The sequence below is a fragment of the Ochotona princeps genome, chromosome 15, assembly GCF_030435755.1.
Source record: "Ochotona princeps isolate mOchPri1 chromosome 15, mOchPri1.hap1, whole genome shotgun sequence".
Lineage (NCBI taxonomy): Eukaryota > Metazoa > Chordata > Mammalia > Lagomorpha > Ochotonidae > Ochotona > Ochotona princeps.
Genome location: NC_080846.1, coordinates 24819044 through 24838132, shown reverse-complemented (window position 1 = coordinate 24838132; position 19089 = coordinate 24819044). Strand labels below are relative to the sequence as shown.

At 41.7% G+C, this 19089-nt stretch overlaps 1 protein-coding gene across 2 annotated transcripts in view; it reads right to left on the bottom strand.

Annotated features, from left to right (window-relative positions):
* Positions 1-19089, bottom strand: part of NUP107 (nucleoporin 107) — a 43618-nt gene that overhangs the window by 3921 nt on the left and 20608 nt on the right. For both annotated transcript variants that reach the window (XM_058673357.1, XM_058673358.1), the window contains 14 exons: positions 16217-16307; positions 16015-16091; positions 13422-13481; positions 12691-12836; positions 12547-12595; positions 10757-10826; positions 9972-10090; positions 9202-9240; positions 7687-7837; positions 7309-7421; positions 6315-6417; positions 5389-5549; positions 4730-4855; positions 3227-3340 (listed from right to left, as the gene is read on the bottom strand). In XM_058673357.1, coding sequence (XP_058529340.1) covers positions 3227-3340; positions 4730-4855; positions 5389-5549; positions 6315-6417; positions 7309-7421; positions 7687-7837; positions 9202-9240; positions 9972-10090; positions 10757-10826; positions 12547-12595; positions 12691-12836; positions 13422-13481; positions 16015-16091; positions 16217-16307 — 1419 coding nt within the window. The remainder of the gene's footprint in view (positions 1-3226; positions 3341-4729; positions 4856-5388; positions 5550-6314; positions 6418-7308; positions 7422-7686; positions 7838-9201; positions 9241-9971; positions 10091-10756; positions 10827-12546; positions 12596-12690; positions 12837-13421; positions 13482-16014; positions 16092-16216; positions 16308-19089) is intronic.

Genomic DNA, 19089 nt, shown 5'->3' with positions numbered 1-19089 from the left:
AGTTGTTGCAGCCTAGGCTGCTGACATCCAGTGCAGGCGCTCCACCTGCGATCCGCTCCCAGCCTAACAGCCGGGGCAAGAAGCAGAGCACAGGCCCAGGGCTTGGCCTTCCACATTCCCACTTGGCCCAAACCCAGACGGAAGAGCTCTGGCTCTCTGATTTCAGACACTCAACACACACACAGAAATACAAATGCAATTTAATAGAGAAAACAGTGATTTCTGCTAAAGGTGTTGGGGTGCAGCAAGTTAAGCTCATATCCTGTATCAAGGAGTGCTGGTTTGAGACCTGGGTGTTTTGCTTGAACCCAGCTTCCTGCTGATGCCCTGGGAGGCAGCAGACAATGGCTTGAGCACTTGGATTCTTGCTACCCATAAGGAGACTCAAATGGAGTTCCCGGCTTCAGCTGACCCAAGCCCTGGTTACTGTTTTCAATTACGGTGTACACCCATGGAAGAAAGACCTCGCTCTGTTTCCCTCTCGCCTTGCTCCTGCTAAGTCCTGTGGCTGTCACAGGACTTAGCGTGTACTGCAGGCCACCTCTCAAGCTAATCCCAATGGATTTGCGGTCCAGAAGACTAGCTGCTATCAACTACCCACAACCATGCTTGACAGGACCTGGAATTTGTCACAAGAAGCAGGCAATAAACTGCTCTCATATACCCTAAGCCTTCTCAGCTGAATGAACAAAAGCTGGGGAACAACTTGTAAAGATACAAAATGTAAAGGGATACATAAGGCCTTAGGCCTGAGAAGCTCATGAAGCAATTTGTATGCTTAGCAGTTGAACCAGTTGAACTGATATTATAGAAATCCCTAACCTGAAGTCAGTGCACTCATTGCAGCAATGAGGTACCATTCTTCTAAACTTTTACTGGAAGATTCTTATGATCTTTACATTATGTCAAGTGCCAGGATTAAAAAAAAATAAAGAAAATTAGGTGCTTCCTTCATGAAGGTTACATTCTAACATGCCTGGACATCTAAAAGGCAAGTATTTATCTAAACCCTATGAAGACAATGAGTTCAGGACAGCAACAGATGTGTACTTATACGAAGGCAGGGTGGCTGGTACTGCGGGAGGCTCTCCAGGGAGACAGTATCATGAATAGGTGCTGAAAGAGGTTAGCCACCTGTGCAGACTTCCAGAAGGAGCATGCTGGGCAGAGGGAGAACAGCTAAGGGGCTCAGAAGGCCGGAGCACAGGGCAAGGAGAACAGCCGAAGTCAAGCTGGAGACACTGCATAGGCAACTGTGTGTGCAGTGCTTCATGTTACCAGCAGAACTACAGGAGGGCGGGTGGTTGTCCTGCAGTTGAGACACCTGTGTCAGACCGGAGTGCCTGGGATCAGTTAGTTCCTAACTCCAATTTCCAGTTAACGTGGACCCTGGAAGGCAGCAGCAACAGCCTGAGTGCTTGGACCCACCTGGAAGACCTGGATGGAGTTCCAAGTCACTGGCTTTGCACTAGGCCAGTGCTGGTGACTATGGGGAATTGTGGACAGTTGCTGTTTCTACCTCCTTTATTATTATATTTATTCCTTCTTTTATTTGAAAGGCAGTTTATTTAGGGCCTGGCACAACAGCCTTGTGGCTAATCCTCATCTTGCACGTACCAGGATCCCATAGGGGCTCCGATTCATGTCCTGGCTGCTGCACTTTCCTTCCAGCTCTCTGCTAGTGGCCTGAGAAAGCAGTATAGGAAAGCCCAAAGCCTTGGGACCCTATACCCGTGTGGGGGATCCAAAGAAGTTCCTGGCTCCTGGCTTTGATCAGCCCAGCTCCTACTTTTGCATCCAATTGGGGAGTGAAGCAGGCGACGGAAGGTCTTTCTGTCTCTCCTTCTCTCTGTAATTCTGCCTTTCCAATAAAATTTAATAAATCTTAAAAACCAAGAAACAAACAAAAGAAACAAGAAAGGCGCCATGATGCTGGCCCCAGTCTTTTTTTTTTTAAAGAAGTGAGACTGGCAGTGTGACACAATAGGTTAAGCCACTGCTTCTGACACTTGCACTCCATATTGGAACACTGGTGTGAGTTTCCACTTCCAATCTAGCTCCTTGCCAGTGCACCTCAGAAAGCAGTGAAGGATGGCTCACGGAACTGGGGTCCCTGCCACCCTTGTAGGAGACCTGGATGAAGTTCCAGGCTCCTTCCCAGCCATGGCCACTATAGTCTTCGTGGGAGTGAACCTGCATGTGAAGAACTCTATCTTTGTCACTCTACTTTTCAAATACATAAGTAAGACTTTCAAAAAAAAAAAATCAATAATCACTCAGTCTTTTTTCTTCAAAACTAATCCAAAAATATTTCTTTGAACAAATGATAATGACTCAGAATATTTCAAATGGAATTACTGTGCTGCAAAAAATTTTGAAACCTATACCTCATTTTTTCATAATACACATTTTCTGTGGACTTCTTAAAGACTCCTCATATTCAACACAGTTGGAGAATGCTGTGTTATTGGGGCAGGTGTTGTGGCACAACAGGTTAAGCCACGAACTGTGATGCTAGTATCCCACACAGGGCACTTGCTGGAGTCCCAGTACAAAACATGCCAAAAATCCAAGGTTCCCACACTTCCTTGGCCATGTATCTGCAGAGGCCACAGAGCTATTTGCTGTGTCCGTGATGCGTAGGCTCAAGCCCCACTGTCTTTGCCTCACAGGATTAGTAGCTGTAAAATCATTCCTTTCCCCAGTTCAGCTCATCTGAATTCTCCTAGGCAAATGCGACATCCCTCAAGTCACCCAGTAATCTCTTTTCCTCATCATAGAAAATACTTGATTTATGCTCTCCTTATGGTATTTTATGCCTTACCAACTGATCCTCAAGGCAGGCTACACATTTAAACACTTCAAGTGATTTAGAACAATCCCAGCCCTACATCAGGTAAATTAAACTAGAATTGCTGAATAAATGTATTTGAAAAGCTCCTCAAGTCACTGAAATGGACAGACAGACACACACACACACACAGCGCTTCCTTCTATCTAAATAGTTAAAATCATGTATAATTAAAATTCTAGGCCTAGAATTTTGAAAAGTATAGATTTAGTATCCTGCGTAACAGTTTAACCAAAAATCAAATAGTCTTATTCACAATAATTACAAAGGCTACATAAAAGCAGCAGCGGATCTCACTCCGAGACAGAACCACTGGAAGGAAGACACAGAGGCCGTCTGGTTTATTTTCAGTGATAAACAATGCAGAGAGCTTACCTCTCTGACATCCACCATCCAGCCCCCATCCACAAACAGCAGGACGTTGTACATCTTCTCCTTCACATCTGCTGTCAGAGCATCCAAATGCCCTTTCCAAATGTTATAATCCATCTACAAAACAAACACAAGGCAGACATATAATGAACGACATCAGAGAAGTAAAGACAGGAATATGCCTACGGAACATCAATCAAGTTGACATTTCAGTCAGGCAAATACAGTAAGTATCAAAAGGTTGCAGTTAAATAAAACATTAAAAATGTTAATTTCATGACTGTTAATACCTGAATATATTTTCAAGATTGCTTTACTACTTACAGAAAAATAAAGATAGCTGTTTTCAAAGTAAAACATCAACCGGAAGATTATCTATTATGCAGAAATAATCTCTTTACATTAGTTACACATTCTAAAAATATTAAAAAAAAAACCTGTCAGATCACAGCTATTTTCAAAAAAGATTTATTTTTATTGGAAAGGCAGATATACAGAGAGGAGAAGATACAGAAAGAAAGATCTGCTGCTGCTAGTGCACTCCCCAAGTGGCCACAACTGCTGGAGCTGAGCCAGTCCCAAGCCAGAAGTCAGGAGTTTCTTCTAGGTCTCCCACCTGAGCGAAGGATCCCAAGGCTTTGGGCCATTCTCTACTGCTTTTCCAGGCTACCAGCAGGGAGCTGGATGGGAAGTGGAACAGCCAGGATAGGAACCGGCGGTCATATGGGATCCCGGCAGATGCAAGGTGAGCAATTTGCCACTAGACTGTTGTGCCAAGCCCAGTAACATACATTTCATAAGACTGATTTATTCATTTGAAAAGCAGAGTTTCAGAGAGATGGGAGAGAGATCTTCCACTGCTGCTTTACTTGCCAAATGGCAGCGACGGCAGGGTCTGGGCCTGGCTGAAGGCTTCATTCTTATTTCCCATGAGGGTGACAGGTGCTTAAACACTCATCCACAGTCTATTTTTCCCAGGCTATTGCCAGGACACTGGACAAGAACAACAACCGGGACACAAAATGGCACTCATACGGGAAGCTAACACCATAGGTGGTAGGTGGCTTAATCTACAATGCCATAGTATTGCCCCAGTAACATTTCTAAGATGGTCTAACATTGCATTGGTCTAACACCTGGGTCTCTGGTTGGAACACTTATATTTACTACTTGGATTCGAGGCCTATATCAACCTATATCAAACTACTTGGATTCCAGACCTAACTCTGGATCGTAACTCCAGTGTCCTACTAATGTAGACATTGGGAGACAGAGTTTTGGCTCAAGTGATTAAGTCCTGTCATTCATGGCAGAGTTGAACTGAGTTCTTGTCTCCCAGGTTTAACCTCAGCCCAGCCCTTACTGGCCAGGGTGGGCACCTGGAGGAGTGAGCCAGCAGACGGGAACTCTCTTTCTTTACCTGACTCTATTTCTACTTCTCAAATAAACAAATAATTAATTCCAAAAAGATGCAATAGACACCTTGTAGATTCATATTCAACTTACTTCATATTTCTTTTCTTTGTGTTCATGAGCCACTTTCTCAGTAAAAGTTGATTGTGGTATCAATGTAGGTTTTTGTGGAGCTGAATTCTTATGCTTAAACCATTCATTAAAGGTTTCATGGGCTTCCTAAAAGAAAGAACACAACATAACAAACCCCACAAGGTTTTCAGTTTTATTGTTCAACAGAGTAGTTAAGTTTTGGTTCTTAAAAAATAGTGCTGTAGCATTAAGAAGTAAAATTTCAATGCTTATTTAGTCAGATATACATACAGAGAGGAGAGACAGAAAGGAAGATCTTCCACCCGACAATTTACTTCCCAAGTGGCAGCAATGGCTGGAGCTGGGCCAATCCAAAGCCAGGAGCCTAGAGTTCCTCTGGGTCTCCCATGAAGTTGCAGGGTCCCAAGGCCTTGGGCTGTCCTTGACTGCTTTCCCAGGCCACAAGCAGGGAGCTGGATGGGAACGGGGCTGCCGGGATTAGAGCCGGCGCCCATATGGGATTCTGGCATATTCAAGGCGAGGACTTTAGCCGCTAGACCACCACACCAGGCCCAATGAGCACAGCCACAATGGAGAGGTGAACCAATCACCACTTTTGGGAGTGAATCAGAGAAATTATCACAAGACAAGCACATCTTTAGTTTTTTTTACAATCTTACCAAATATGCTCTAATACACAAGTGTTCCCTGATGGCATTATCATCTTCAGCAGGAAGTGGGCTGTCCATTCCTTGTTCTTCCCATTGATTATATATTTCTGCTATAGAATCCTGAGGAATTTTCATAAATACTTCTTTGGCAGCTTCATGCTTTTTCGATGCTGTGAGAAAGACACACAACTTTCCGTAAACACGTACGTACTGCTGTGTAACAGTTGTAAAGGAGCTGAGTTATTGGATGACAACGTTTACTGTGAGCTGTGAGCCTTGAAAGTCCCAAAGCATCAGTTATCTCTTCACCTTCTGCCTCATTTCTTTTTTTTTTTTTTAAAGATTTATTTTATTTTTATTGCAAAGTCAGATATACAGAGAGGAGGAGAGACAGTCAGAAAGATTTCCGTCTGATGGTTCACTCCCCAAGTGAGCACAACTGCCAGTCCTGTGCCGATCTGAAGCCAGGAGCCAGGAACTTCCTCCAGGTCTCCCACACGGATACAGGGTCGCAAGGCTTTGGGCTGTCCTCAACTGCTTTCCCAGGCCACAAGCAGTGGGAAGTGGGGCTGCGGGGATTAGAACTGGCGCGCATATGGGATTCCGGCGCTAGCTGCTAGGCCATGCCGCTGGACCCTCTGCCTTATTTCAATGTGATGATATTGGAAAAGAATACACTGAATTTAGTTGCTTTTACATCCTTCTGGATCTCACAGAAAGCTATTCTATTTTCCAAAGCCTGACAGCCTTGAGATTACATGCGAAACTGATGAGGATAATGGAAATTCACTGTTAAAATACATTGTGTTTCATAACACCCGTTTTCTCCACTCCCCCCTTCAACTGGAAGGATCAAAACAAACAGAAAGCCAACAAAAATCTCAAGAATATGTGGAATCGAGCAAAAGCATTATAAACATAGAAATAAGCCATACCCAAAAATTTCCTCATTATTGCATTGCCTTGTTTCAGAGCTTCTGCTCTCTGGGCTGGGTCAAACACCAACCAGTCAATCACATCAATTTTTAAGCGATCCTTCTGCACAAGTGAAAAAAAAAAAAAAGAAAATCATGGGAGGCCTTGGTCCTTTTGAAAACATTTTTAAGTTTTAATTAGTTTTGAACAGACACATTGTAATTCAAAGACATAATTTTGGGAACATAATGATAACCCCTTCCTTTCCCTCTTCTCACCCTCCTAACCTCTTTCCTTCTCCCCGCCACCTTTTTCTTTTCTTTTTTCCAACTTTGAGTAACATTTTAAATTCACATTACAGGAAAAAACCTTACTACCTCACAATATTAAGCTTAACAAGCAAAAAGCAAACATGTTAGTTCAATGGGAATAGACAATGCATATAAATAATAATTGAATGGAAAAATGATCATTTCATCCAAATATAATTTTTTTCCAAAAGATTATGCAAACTAGCTAACTTAATATCTGTACTTCTGCTGTGTATCACTTTGCAATGAATTATACAAAATCACAAAATAATGTAGCTTAGGTTATTTTCAGATTTAATAGTTTTCAAATAATAGAGAAAAGTTTCTTGGATTACAAATGTAGAATTATATTATTGTATGGACAGCCTTGTGATCCTTAAAAATTTCCTTCTTAGATATTTTATTCCTTTCTGAAAACAGGATCTTCATAAGCATTAGTGAGAAACCAAATAACCTGAACTTAGCACTTATGTATTTTTTTTTCTATTACAGAAGCTTCCTTTAACATAATACTACTGTAAGCAATGTCTTATATAAGACCTTACAACTGCTGCCAATTTTTTTTAGTTGAAAGTGTCTGGGCTGACAAAGACACATTCTTTAAAAGGAAAGACACTGGTTTACTTTCAGGCAGCAGTTTACCAAGGCCCAGTGTGAAGTGTAATCAGGAGTTACACACCATCCCACCCCCACATGCCACTACCTCAGTGGTGCCAGTGTCCAGCGCAGGCGCCAGGTCGTGATGACTGAATTCACCGTCATCTTTCTTTCGAATATTCTCTACTACAGCTTTTGTTATTGCTGCAACATCCAAATCTGAGGAATTTATTGGAGACAAAAAACAAAGATTAATCACTAATACTAATATTCTCAATGATTTGGTAAATTTGGGATAAAAATATACAAAATGAGATAATAGGAAAGACATCACAATAAAAAATATGCACATGTTTTATTATGTTATTTCATTCCTAAAAGAGACCATCACTGAAAATTTCACTCTTCCTTCTTCCTCTCAAAACTACTTAGCTAGAGTGAAAATCTTAGAATGACCAATAGAAGACAATCTCAACTATTTTACCTGCTTCTTTAGCCAGCTCCAGGCACTGGCGTCGCTGTTCAAATTCTGTAACACCTTCGAGAAATAATGCATACTGAGCAACAGCTAGATCTTGAGGCAAGTGACAGGTATAAAACGCAATAAGAGTTGTATGTTTTTCATTTATTAAGAGCTAAAAAATATAAAAAGATAAAAAATAGAGCAATGGTTTAAGTTTTAATACAAGCAGTGCTTTAAAAAAATTCAAAATGGGACCCGGTGCAATGGCTCAACATACTAATCCCATGCCTGCAAGTGCTGGTATCCCATATGGACACGTTTGTGTACTGGTTGCTCTACTTCTTTTCTAGTACCTACTCTATAGCCGGGGAAACCATGCAGGATAGCCAAAGCCGCGAGAAGAAGCTCCTGGCTTTGGACTGGTTCAGCTCCAGACTCTGCAGTCATTTGGGAATGAACCAATAGATGGGACATCTTTCTCTGTTTCTCCTTTTCTCAGTAAAATCTGGCTTACCAAGTAAATCTTAAAAAATTAATCAAATACATTTAGGAAAAATTTAGGACATTCATAGATAAGCATGGATACGTGCTATCAATCAGAACCATCTTATTCATGTACATATTTTTAAAACTCATTTTTATTTAATTCTTTTTTAAAAAGATTTATTTATTTTTGGGCCTGGCGCAGTGGCCTAATAACTAAAGTCCTTGCCTTCAATGTGCTAGGATCCCATATGGGCGCTGGTTCTAATCCCAGCAGTGCTGCTTCCCATCCAGCTCCCTGCTTGTGGCCTGGGAAGGCAGTCGAGGACGGTCCAAGGACTTGAGACCTTTGTACCCTTGTGGGAGACCTGGAGGAGCTCTGGAATTTGGATTGGCTCAGCTCCGGCTGTTGTGGTCACTTGAGAAGTGAATCATTGGACAGAAGACCTTCCTCTGTTTTTCCTCCTCTCTCTATATATACCTTGCAATAAAAATATATAAATTTCAAAGGGTCCCAAGTCTTTGGGCTGTCTTGACTGCTTTCCCAGGCCACAAGCAGGAGCTGGATGCAAAGTGCAGCTGCCAGGATTAGAATCAGCACCCATATGGGATCCCGGGGAGTTCACGGTGAGGACTTAAGCTGCTAGGCCACCATGCTAGGCCCTAAAACTTATTTTTAAATCTTAGTCTCTATGAGCTTTTTAGGGGAGTGGTAGCGGACATGGAGACAAAGAGACACAGGCCACTTGCACCGACTGGCTGACTCCCCAGACGCTGCCTCCCAGCTCTGCACCAGCACTGCACTTGAACCAGATGAGAGTAGGGACGTCAACCCAAGCATTCTGACATGCATTATATGCTCCCTAATGCAGGTCCTAATTGTTACAGCAAATGTTTTCCCCACAAAAACTATTTAAAAAATGTTTTCAGGATAATTAAAAGATTTCATGGAATTAGACTTCCTTTTTTGAGGATATTAAAATGTGTATTGCTCTGATTTTGACTTTTATTAAATTATTAATAAAGACATTAAGTTTAGATTTTCAAAGTTACCTGTATGTATGTCTTTAAAACTTCAATGGAAACTTCTTCCTTCACAGGGGGGAAAAAACAAGGACATAATTAAATTATAAACACAACTGCTTATAAAATAAAATTTCTTTAAAAATGTGCAACTAAACCACCTAAGAATTTTAATATTTACCCCTGAGCACTGGTGACACATCAGCCTCGGTGCTTGCATGTTCATGTACTACCTGACCTCACTTTACCCTAAATGCTCGCATGTAAAAATTATTATTTTCCACGATACAGCTTAGTAGGAATAGGGATTCCTTCCTCTGCCAACGCTCACATTTTACAGAGGAAGAAATGAAGATTGCAAGTTTTAGTTCCCCAGAACTGCACAGCTAGAAGTTACTGATTAAGGATGTGGACTTAGGATTGTAATTCCAAAGCCAAGCTTCAACTAGTGTGTCATTCAACAGCTACATGTACTCTGACAAAACATTATCACACATATACAAAAAAGGAAACAAAGTAAAAAGTAAACAGGGATTTAAAATCTCACACAGTTTAGTCTGGGCACTGATGAGGATGAAGTCACAGGTCTATTAAAAACCAAATCATCAGGATTCTGCAGGCACAGACTGGAACCCTCACAGTGCTACCGCAGGAAGATATGGGGAGACCATATGAGACTATCTGGAAGCCCCCTTAACACCTTCATGAAAGGAACACCCAAAAAAAGCAGTGTGTTTTCAGCGTAACAGGCATATACCAGCAACCTCATAAGGCAGGATCAACTGTTCATTTTTACTGACTTTGGTCTGTAGTCCCAGAGTGCGGAAAAACAAAATGAGATGAGTCATGAAGCGGAGGAGATGTCCAGGCAGATTGTTTTTGCTTTTGGAAAGCCATTTGCTAAACTCATCCATCAAACCTACAAGCCATAAAGCAAAGATTCAGCAAGAGAAATACAACCAATACAAAAGAGGAGAATTGAACATTACCATAGCATTCACCGCCCCCATCCATGTAAATGGTACTTAGTCACTAACTCACTGTCAGCAGCCTTTACAGAACAGTCAACCCTCTTAAAACAAACTGCTTTGGGCCTGGTGCCGTGGCCTAGCGGCTAAAGTCCTCGCCTTAACACACTGGGATCCCATATGGGTGCCAGTTCAAATCCTGGCAGCCCCACTTCCCATCCAGCTCCCTGCTTGTGGCCTGGGAAAGCAGCCGAGGATGGCCCAAGGACTTGGGACCCTGCACCCACGTGGGAGACCTGGGAGAGCTCCTGGCTCCTGCTCAGTGAGGCATCAGCTGTTGCAGTCACTTGGGGAGTGAGTGAATCATAGGACGGAAAATGTTTCTCTCTCTCCCCCTCTTTCTATATATCTGATTTTGAAATAAAAATTTTTAAAAAACAAACAGCTTTAAATTTAAATTTAACTAACAATGAAGTAACTGCAAGTATGTCCAAACAGGTTGATATTTATAAAGCTAAAAAAGATGCAGTCAGAGGTAGATGCTGTGCTGGTAACTTTATAACAATTACTAAGAAAATGAAGAACTAAGATAAAATAACATAAAACTACATTTTTACCATCAAGGTCTCCCAGGATGAGAAATTTCTGAACTATGTGATAATGTTCTTGATTTTCTTCCAGAACTCTCTGAAAAAAAAAATTAATATTTCCCATAAATCTTCCAGATGGCATTTTGTGCTATGTACTCACTATTAAACTAAAAGTGTCACACTTTTGAAGCAATACTACAAAGTAAAAGTTGGAAATAATGGGGTGTAGGAAAATATGGAAAGGATGCTGCCTCTGAAATATACTCAGAGCTTATAAATTCAGGATTAAATAATATCTTTTAAAGTAGAGAACTAGTATACATCACAATGTAACCTCTCGAAATGTTATTACATTTTCATTCTTTGTACACTGAATTCTCACTTATTTATGTACTCCATGTAGAACAGAAACGAAGAACCCATGTGGAAAGCATTTTCCCTGTGCATGGTGTAACAGGTAATGAAACAGAGCAGTGATCATGGGCAGAGCTGAGCAAACCACTTCTAAGTATCCTGAAGGCAGAGTTAAAAAAAAAAAAAAAAAAAATAGGGCCTGGTGTGGTAGCCTAGTGGCTAAAATCCTTGTCTTGCACCCACCAGGATCCCATATGAGTGCCGGTTTGTAACCCGGCTGCTCCACTTCCTATCCAGCTCCCTGTCAGTGGCCTGGAAAAGCAAAGAGAATGACCCAAAGCCTTGGGACCCTGCACCCACATGGGAGACATGGAAGAGGCTCCAGGCTCCTGACTTCAGATAAGCTCAGTTACTGCCACTGTGGCTACTTGGGGAGTGAACGAGCAGACGGAAGATCTTTCTCTCCGTCTTGCCTTTTCTCTGTAAATCTGCCTTTCCAATAAAACTAAGTATTTAAAAAAAAATTCTTTTTAAAGCAACTAGGTTTTTGGAAGTGAGAGGGAGGTCAAGCCTATTTAAATTTCTTTCAGTATTTTTTTCCAGATTTATTCATTATTTTTATTAGAAAGTCAGATTTACAGAGTGAAGGAGAGACAGAGAAAGATCTTCTGTGCCCTGTTTCATTCCCTAAAGTAGCCATAATGGTTGTTGTTGAGCTGATCTGAAGCCAGGAACCAGGAACCTCTTCCGGGTCTCCCACGCGGGTGCAGGGTCCCAAAGCTTTGGGCCGTCCTCAACTGCTTTCCCAGGCCACAAGCAGGGAGCTGGATGGGAAGTGGAGCAGCCGGGACATGAACCAGCACCCATATGGGGTCCCAGGCATGCAAGGTGAGGACTTTAGCCACTAGATTACTGCACCGGGTCCTCAGTATTTTTTTTAAAAACATTTATTTCAGTTATATGGTATGAAGTATGTATCTAGCATTGTTTTCTTCCACTACAAAAAACAAAACCATGACCTTATACTGAAATGCCTGCATTATTCACATATGTATGTGAGATCATGGAGAAAGATATGGAAGGACATACATATATAGACATATGTACACATGTCAGTAGGTTTTACCACTTGAGAGTAAAGAGAATGACATTCAAAAGGGACGGGGAAGAAGTTACAACGTTTTTATTTATATTTTTAAGTTATTTCAATATTACAAGGATAGTTGCTATGAGTTTAGTCATATAACACTTTTTAAACCATAAACTATAAACAATAAACCATAAACAAAAGAAACACAAAGGCTACATCATTTATGTAAGTCAGTCTCCTTTCAAACAATGCCTCTTATGTTGATGCAACAAGGCAAAGCAGGGAAAGAGTAAATGCGCCCATTTTTCCTTTCACCAACAGTGCACAACAATACATCTACTCTCTCTCTTTAACACGTCGGTACTACATTTACCTTCTTATCAGTAGCTTGAAGTTCCTCAAAAATTTTTTCTAAGGTCCAACTGTGAAAGAGAAACAGAAAAGGGACAAACCCACATTAATAAAGAAAAAGGCTTTAAAATTAATCACCTTGACTAAAACCAACACAAGCACTCACTTGGTTTCTAAGTGCTCTCTGGGGAGTTCCTCTGTGTCCTCCAGTAGGATGACAGACGTGCGGATCTCCTGCTCCACCAGGCTGTCCACCATCACCCGGAAGTAGGCCCACACGGTGTCCTCCCAGGTGTCACAGACAGGCAGAAGCTGGATGCCATTCCAAAGCAGACATATCAATACATTCATAAGAAAGGAAAGGCACAGCTATCACACTCATCATGTGGACCATTACATCCTGTTACAGCAATATTTAACCCTGCAGATTTTTAAATCTTATTATGATTTTTTTCTTCCATACTGGGTTCACAATAGCATCAATTCACCATGCTGATATGAGTTTCAATAGATTATTATAGCATCCCTAAAAACAACTGTACAATGTACAATGTAGTGGGAGTTTTCACACACACACACACACACTTCGAGAAGTCACTGTGCCTTATAACTATTTGTAAGATGCAACATTAGCATATTTAAGAATACAATATCTGGATAAATCATCATGAAATGTGCTACAATTAAATTTACAATTCTTAGTTAGAAACTGAAGTCTGACTTTATGGAAATACTGTGCATGCATAATATTTAGTACAAGTGATAATTCTGCAACACGAGTCCTTTTATCATTACTAGCTCTAGGAAAAATTTCAGCTCTGAGATGTTACATATAATTATCAGAATATTTTGTGTAACTTTATTTCATAATAAAGGATTAAGTAATAGGCTGCATACCTGTTTTAGATTTCCACTTAAGGCTGCATAAATTGCTCTTTCATATTTATTAAAAAGTTCCTAAAATATAAACACAAGCAAGTTTAGAAGACCACTATCCACTGCTTTCCCAGGACATAAACAGGGAGGTGGACGGGGAGTGAAGCAGCTCGGACGTGAACCAGTGCCCAAATGGGATCCCAGCATGAGAAAGGTGAGGATCAGCCAGTTGAGCTACTGCACTGGCCCCAGATGCTAATTTAAAACACTGCTGTTATAAGCCCTAAAGGTTCTGCAGCTTATAACACTGAATTCTACAAATTTCAGATCTTTTCAAAGAAAGTGCAAACAAGTTTTTAAAATTTTTGTTTTCCTCTACTTGAACAGCAGGTGGCAGAGTCATTTGCTAACCTCCAGGATACCTGAGTGGAAAATGTGAGTCAGAAGCAGGGCAGTTATAATCAAATAGGCCCTCCATTATGGGACACATGTGTCCCATAATGGTCCTTAAGGTAACGGAGGAGAAAAATCCCTATAGCCCAGTGATATGATAGCTGTGATCAAGCTGCAGCACAATGCAGCATTCATCTGTTTGTGGGGTTACTGGTATAAAGAAATCTATGTGTCCAGCCATATAAAATAACCACAAATATAATTTCATACAGAATCATTATACTTGACAATAAGTGACTATGCTACTGGGTTATGTATTTACTAAATTATAGTTTTATTATTATCTTACAGTGTACTCCTACTCAGAGAAAGTAAGTTTATGGTAACGCAATACACTGTGTTATGCTTGCAGTTGTTTCTTTTTTTTTTTACATTGTACAGTTACCACACTTCTTCACTGCATTATGTTCTCTTGGGTTTGATTTACTCTATGGATTGCTTTGTGGCCCTGCAGCACCAGCCTATATATCCCAAATACTTCACACTGTGTAGTAGGCTTTCCCATCTATCTCTGTGTAAGTATACTCTATGGTGTCTGCATAATGACAAGGCAGCCTGGTGACTCAACTCTTCTAACAATATAGCAATGCATTGCTATATTTATACATACAAAATTATGCTGTTTTGTTAACTCTTTAATCTTTCTATAGATCACTTTTGTTTTTTTAATATTGTTCTAAGATTCATCTCTTTATTTGAAAGGCAGAGTTAAGAGAGATCTTACATCTGCTGGTTCACTCACCAAGTGGCTGCAAGTGCCAGGGCAGGGCTGGACTGAAGCCAGGAGTCCAGAACTTCAACTGGGTCTCCAGCATGTATGGCAGGCGCCCAAGCATTTGGGCCATCCTCTGCTGTTTTCCAAGTATGTTAGTAGGAAGCTGGGTCAGAAGTGGAGCAGGGGCCCGGCGGCGTGGCCTAGCGAGTCCTCGCCTTGAACATGCCAGGATCCCATATGGGCGCCAGTTCTAATCCTGGCAGCTCCGCTTCCCACCCAGCTCCCTGCTTGTGGCCTGGGAAAGCAGTCAAAGATGGCCAAATGTCTTGGGATCTTGCACCTGCATGGGAGACCTGGAAGAAACTCCTGGCTCCTGGCTTCAGATCGGTGCAGCACCAGCCGTTGTGGTCACTTGGGGAGTGAATTATCAGATCAGAAGATCGTCCTCTCTCTCTCTCTCTCTCTCTGACTTTACAATAGATAGATAAAACTTTTTTCTAAAAAACAAAAAAAGGGAGTAAAGCAGCCGTGAGTTTAACTGGTGCCCACACAAGATGGTGACTCTGTAGGCAGCAGCTAACCCACTGTACCACACAGTACTAGCCCTGTGTACAACTCTTTTAACTCCATTTTCTCTGAAGTTCTTCCACGTGGTTTGTACAATTTTTGCATGCTCTAGTGATTTTTAGGAATATATATGCTGCTATAACAATTGACTTTAATTTCTTTGAAGAGTATTCTGCTCCAGTCAGATGAGATTTACTGCTTTTACTCCAGGTATAACACCTAGAATTCCTCATCTTCATTCTCAACAACCGAAATCTTACTGCCTTATAAAAGTTCAATTAGGGGCTGGCATGGTGGCACAGCAAGCTAATCCTCCACCTGTAAGCACTGGCATCCATGTTAGTGCTGGTTTTCGTCCTGGCTGTTCCACTTCCAATCCAGCTTCCTGCTCATGGCCTTGGTGGATGCCTCAAGTCCTTGGGCCTCTGCACCTATATAGGAGGTCCGGGAGAAGCTCCTGGTTACTGGCTTCAGGCTGGCCCATCTCTGGCCAATGCAGCCATTTGGGAAGTGAACCAGTAGATGAGGGACTTTCCCTTTTCTGTAAAAATTTGCCTTTCAAATAATAATACATAAATCTTAAAAATTTTTTTAAAAAATTCAACTTGACTGCTCCCATTTAAGTTTTAGCTTGCTGCCTTTTCTTTAATCTAATTTGGTACCTTCTTTATATTTTTGCTGTATGTCAATATTTAATTCTTAGTTCTCAATGTCTGAGTAATTCTGATAAGTAGTTAAGCCTATTCTGCTATTTCATTGAAAGTACATTAAAAATAGAAACTTCAATCTTATGCTACTCTGAATATTTCATAGCCCCACCAGACTTTGAAATTAATTAAATTGGAGTAAAAATATCAGTGAACATTTAATTTATCTTACATCTTCTGCCATTCTCCAACAACTGATTTTCCAAATGCGTCTGTATGGATTCCCTTCAACAGCTTCTAATTCCATTCCTATAAAAACAGTAATGAATGAATGAATAAAACCTACAGTTTAAAATCAAAATGAGATAATTATTCCAATCATTTCTAAGACAAGGATTTGTTCCCAACTCTCCCAATAAAAACTATAAAATTACCTCCATTAACATTAGGGTCATGATACAGCTTCCAGCCTTCCAGTGTGGCAGCTCTCCAGGCTTGCCCACAACGTTTACAAAGCCGTTGTGCCTTCAGAAGCAAGACAGGAAGAGCCATTAGTAATCATTAGTGTGGTAATGTCTCTGTGCATTACGAACTTTTACCAATATATAAAATTACACAATGCATGGCACAAATGTCACAAAATGTGGTGTTGACAATTAGTAATGGCATTCCACTTTACAAACATGTACATGTCTTTTCGTCTGTTTGAATTCAGGCTTAACAATCAGTGCCAGTGAGGCCCACAGGGATTAAATTCTACTAGACATAAATGGTACTAGAAAAATCTACTGATGGTATTTCTTTTTTTTTTTTTAAAGATTTATTTATTTTATTACAAAGTCAGATATACAGAGAGGAGGAGAGACAGAGAGGAAGATCTTCCATCCGATGATTCACTCCCCAAGTGAGCCGCAACGGGCCGGTGCGCGCCGATCCGATGCCGGGAACCAGGAACCTCCTCCGGGTCTCCCACGCGGGTGCAGGGTCCCAGTGCAGTGGGCCGTCCTCGACTGCTTTCCCAGGGCACAAGCAGGGAGCTGGATGGGAAGTGGAGCTGCCGGGATTAGAACCGGCGCCCATATGGGATCCCGGGGCGTTGAAGGCGAGGACTTTAGCCGCTAGGCCACGCCGCCGGGCCCTATTGATGTTATTTCTTATGCTCAAGAGAACACACATGATGTGCTTAACCAGTAGGATAAATATTTGCCTTTTTTTCATCATTCCTTCCTCTTTTTAAAAAAAAATATCTTTTTATGGGTCAAATGTAATGGTTCAGTGGCTAAATCCTCAATTTGCAAGTGCCTGGATCCCATAAGGGTGTTGATTTGTGCCCTGGCTGATAAGAGGGCCATAAGGAAAATATAAAATCTACTATCTGAGGCTATTAAAAGATAATGGGACCTTAGAGTTTCTATTTTTGGGACCAGCATTATGACATGAGTTAAAGCTACTTCCTGTAACACCAGCGTTCTACATGGTGCCAGTTCCAGTCTTGGCTGTTCCACTTCCCAACCAGCTCCTTGCTAATGTACCTGGCAAGATGGTCAAGGTGCTTGAGCCCAAGCCATCCATGAGAGACCTGGATGGAGTTTCAGGCTCCTGGTTTCAGCCCGGCCCAGCTCTAGTTGTTGTGGTCATTCGGGGCATAAACCACTGGAATAGAAGATCTTTTTCTCGGGCCCAGCACAGTAGCCTAGCGGCTAAAGTCCTTGCCTTGCACACTCCCAGCATCCCATATGGACACTGGTTCTAACCCCAGCTGCTCTACTTCTCATCCAACTCCCTGCTTGTTGCCTGGGAAACAGGATGGTCCAAAGCCTTGGGACCCTGCATACACATGGGAGACCTGGAAGAAGCTCCTACTCCTGTCTTTGGATAGGCTCAGCTCCGGCCGTTGTGGCCACTTGGGGAATGAACCAGCAGAGAGAAAATCTTCTCTTTGTCTTTCCTTCTCTTTGTATATGTGCCTTTCCATTAAAAAGTGTTTAACAAAAAACCAAAAAACCCTTTTTCTTTCTTTTTAACTCTGCCTTTCAAATAAATAAATATTAGAAAAAATAAATAAAATTTTGGGGCTGGCACAAGGGCTCAACTGGCTAATCCTCTTCCTGCAAAAGCTGGCATTCCATACAGGCTGCTCCACTTTGGACCTACCTCCCTGCTTGTGGCCTGGAAAGGCAGTGGAGCATGGCTTAAAGCCTTGGGACCCTGTACCCGTGTGGGAGACCCAGAGGAGGCTCCTGGCTTCAGATTGTCTCAGGTGCAGCCATTGCGGCCACCTGGGGAGTAAAAGTACAGATGGAAGGTCTTCTATCCCTCCCTCCCTCTCTCTAAATCTGCTTCCCAATAAAAAAAGTTTCTACTTCTCAATTGTTGTTACATGGTTACATTTTCATTTTGATTGTCAAACAGCTAATTTTTGCCACTGCAATTCCGAGTTTATTTCACATTTTCTGATGGGCTGGTTCGGATGTAAATTAAGTGAATAAGTAAATCAACTTTTAATTAAAAAGTCAGAAATATTCGGCCCAGCGTGATAGCGTAGTGATTAAAGTCCTTGCCTTGCAAGCGCCAGGAGCCCATATGCTGGCTGTAATCCTGGCGGCCCTGCTTCCCCTCTAGCTCCCTGCCTGTGGCCTGGGGAAGCAGCTGAGGACGGCCCAAAGACTTGGGACCCTGCACCCACGTGGGAGACTCGGAAGAGCTCCTGGCTACTGGCTTCGGACTGGCTTAGCTCCAGCCATTGTGGTCACTTGGGGAGTAAATCATCAGATGGAAGATCTTCCTCTTTGTCTCTCCTCCTCTCTGTATATTGCATTTCCAATTAAAAAAATAAATATTTTTTTAAAAATTAGAAATGTTTAATAATAAGCCAAGATGTACTATTACAGGAAATACATATGCTAATGGTTGATAACAGAAGACCAAACTATACTTTGAAAACATGGCCTGTCTGAAGAGTATCACCCAGGCTGTGGCAAAACAGGTAAAACCAAAACCTAAAGCCTGAAATTCCCTGTGCTCCAGACTGCATGACCTCTACAGTAAACATGCCATGCACTCTGTTAGACACCTTTAATGACAAGAGTTCCTGATATTCTCAAGTCATCTTTGTTTTTTCTTTTATTTATTTATTTAAAGATTTATTTTTATTTTAATACAAGGTATGATATATATAGAGAGGAGGAGAGACAGAGAGGAAGATTTTCCATCCGATGATTCACTCCCCAGGTGACCGCAACGGCCAGTACTGTGCCGATCCGGAGCTGGGAACCAGGATCCTCTTCCAGGTCTCCCACATGGGTGC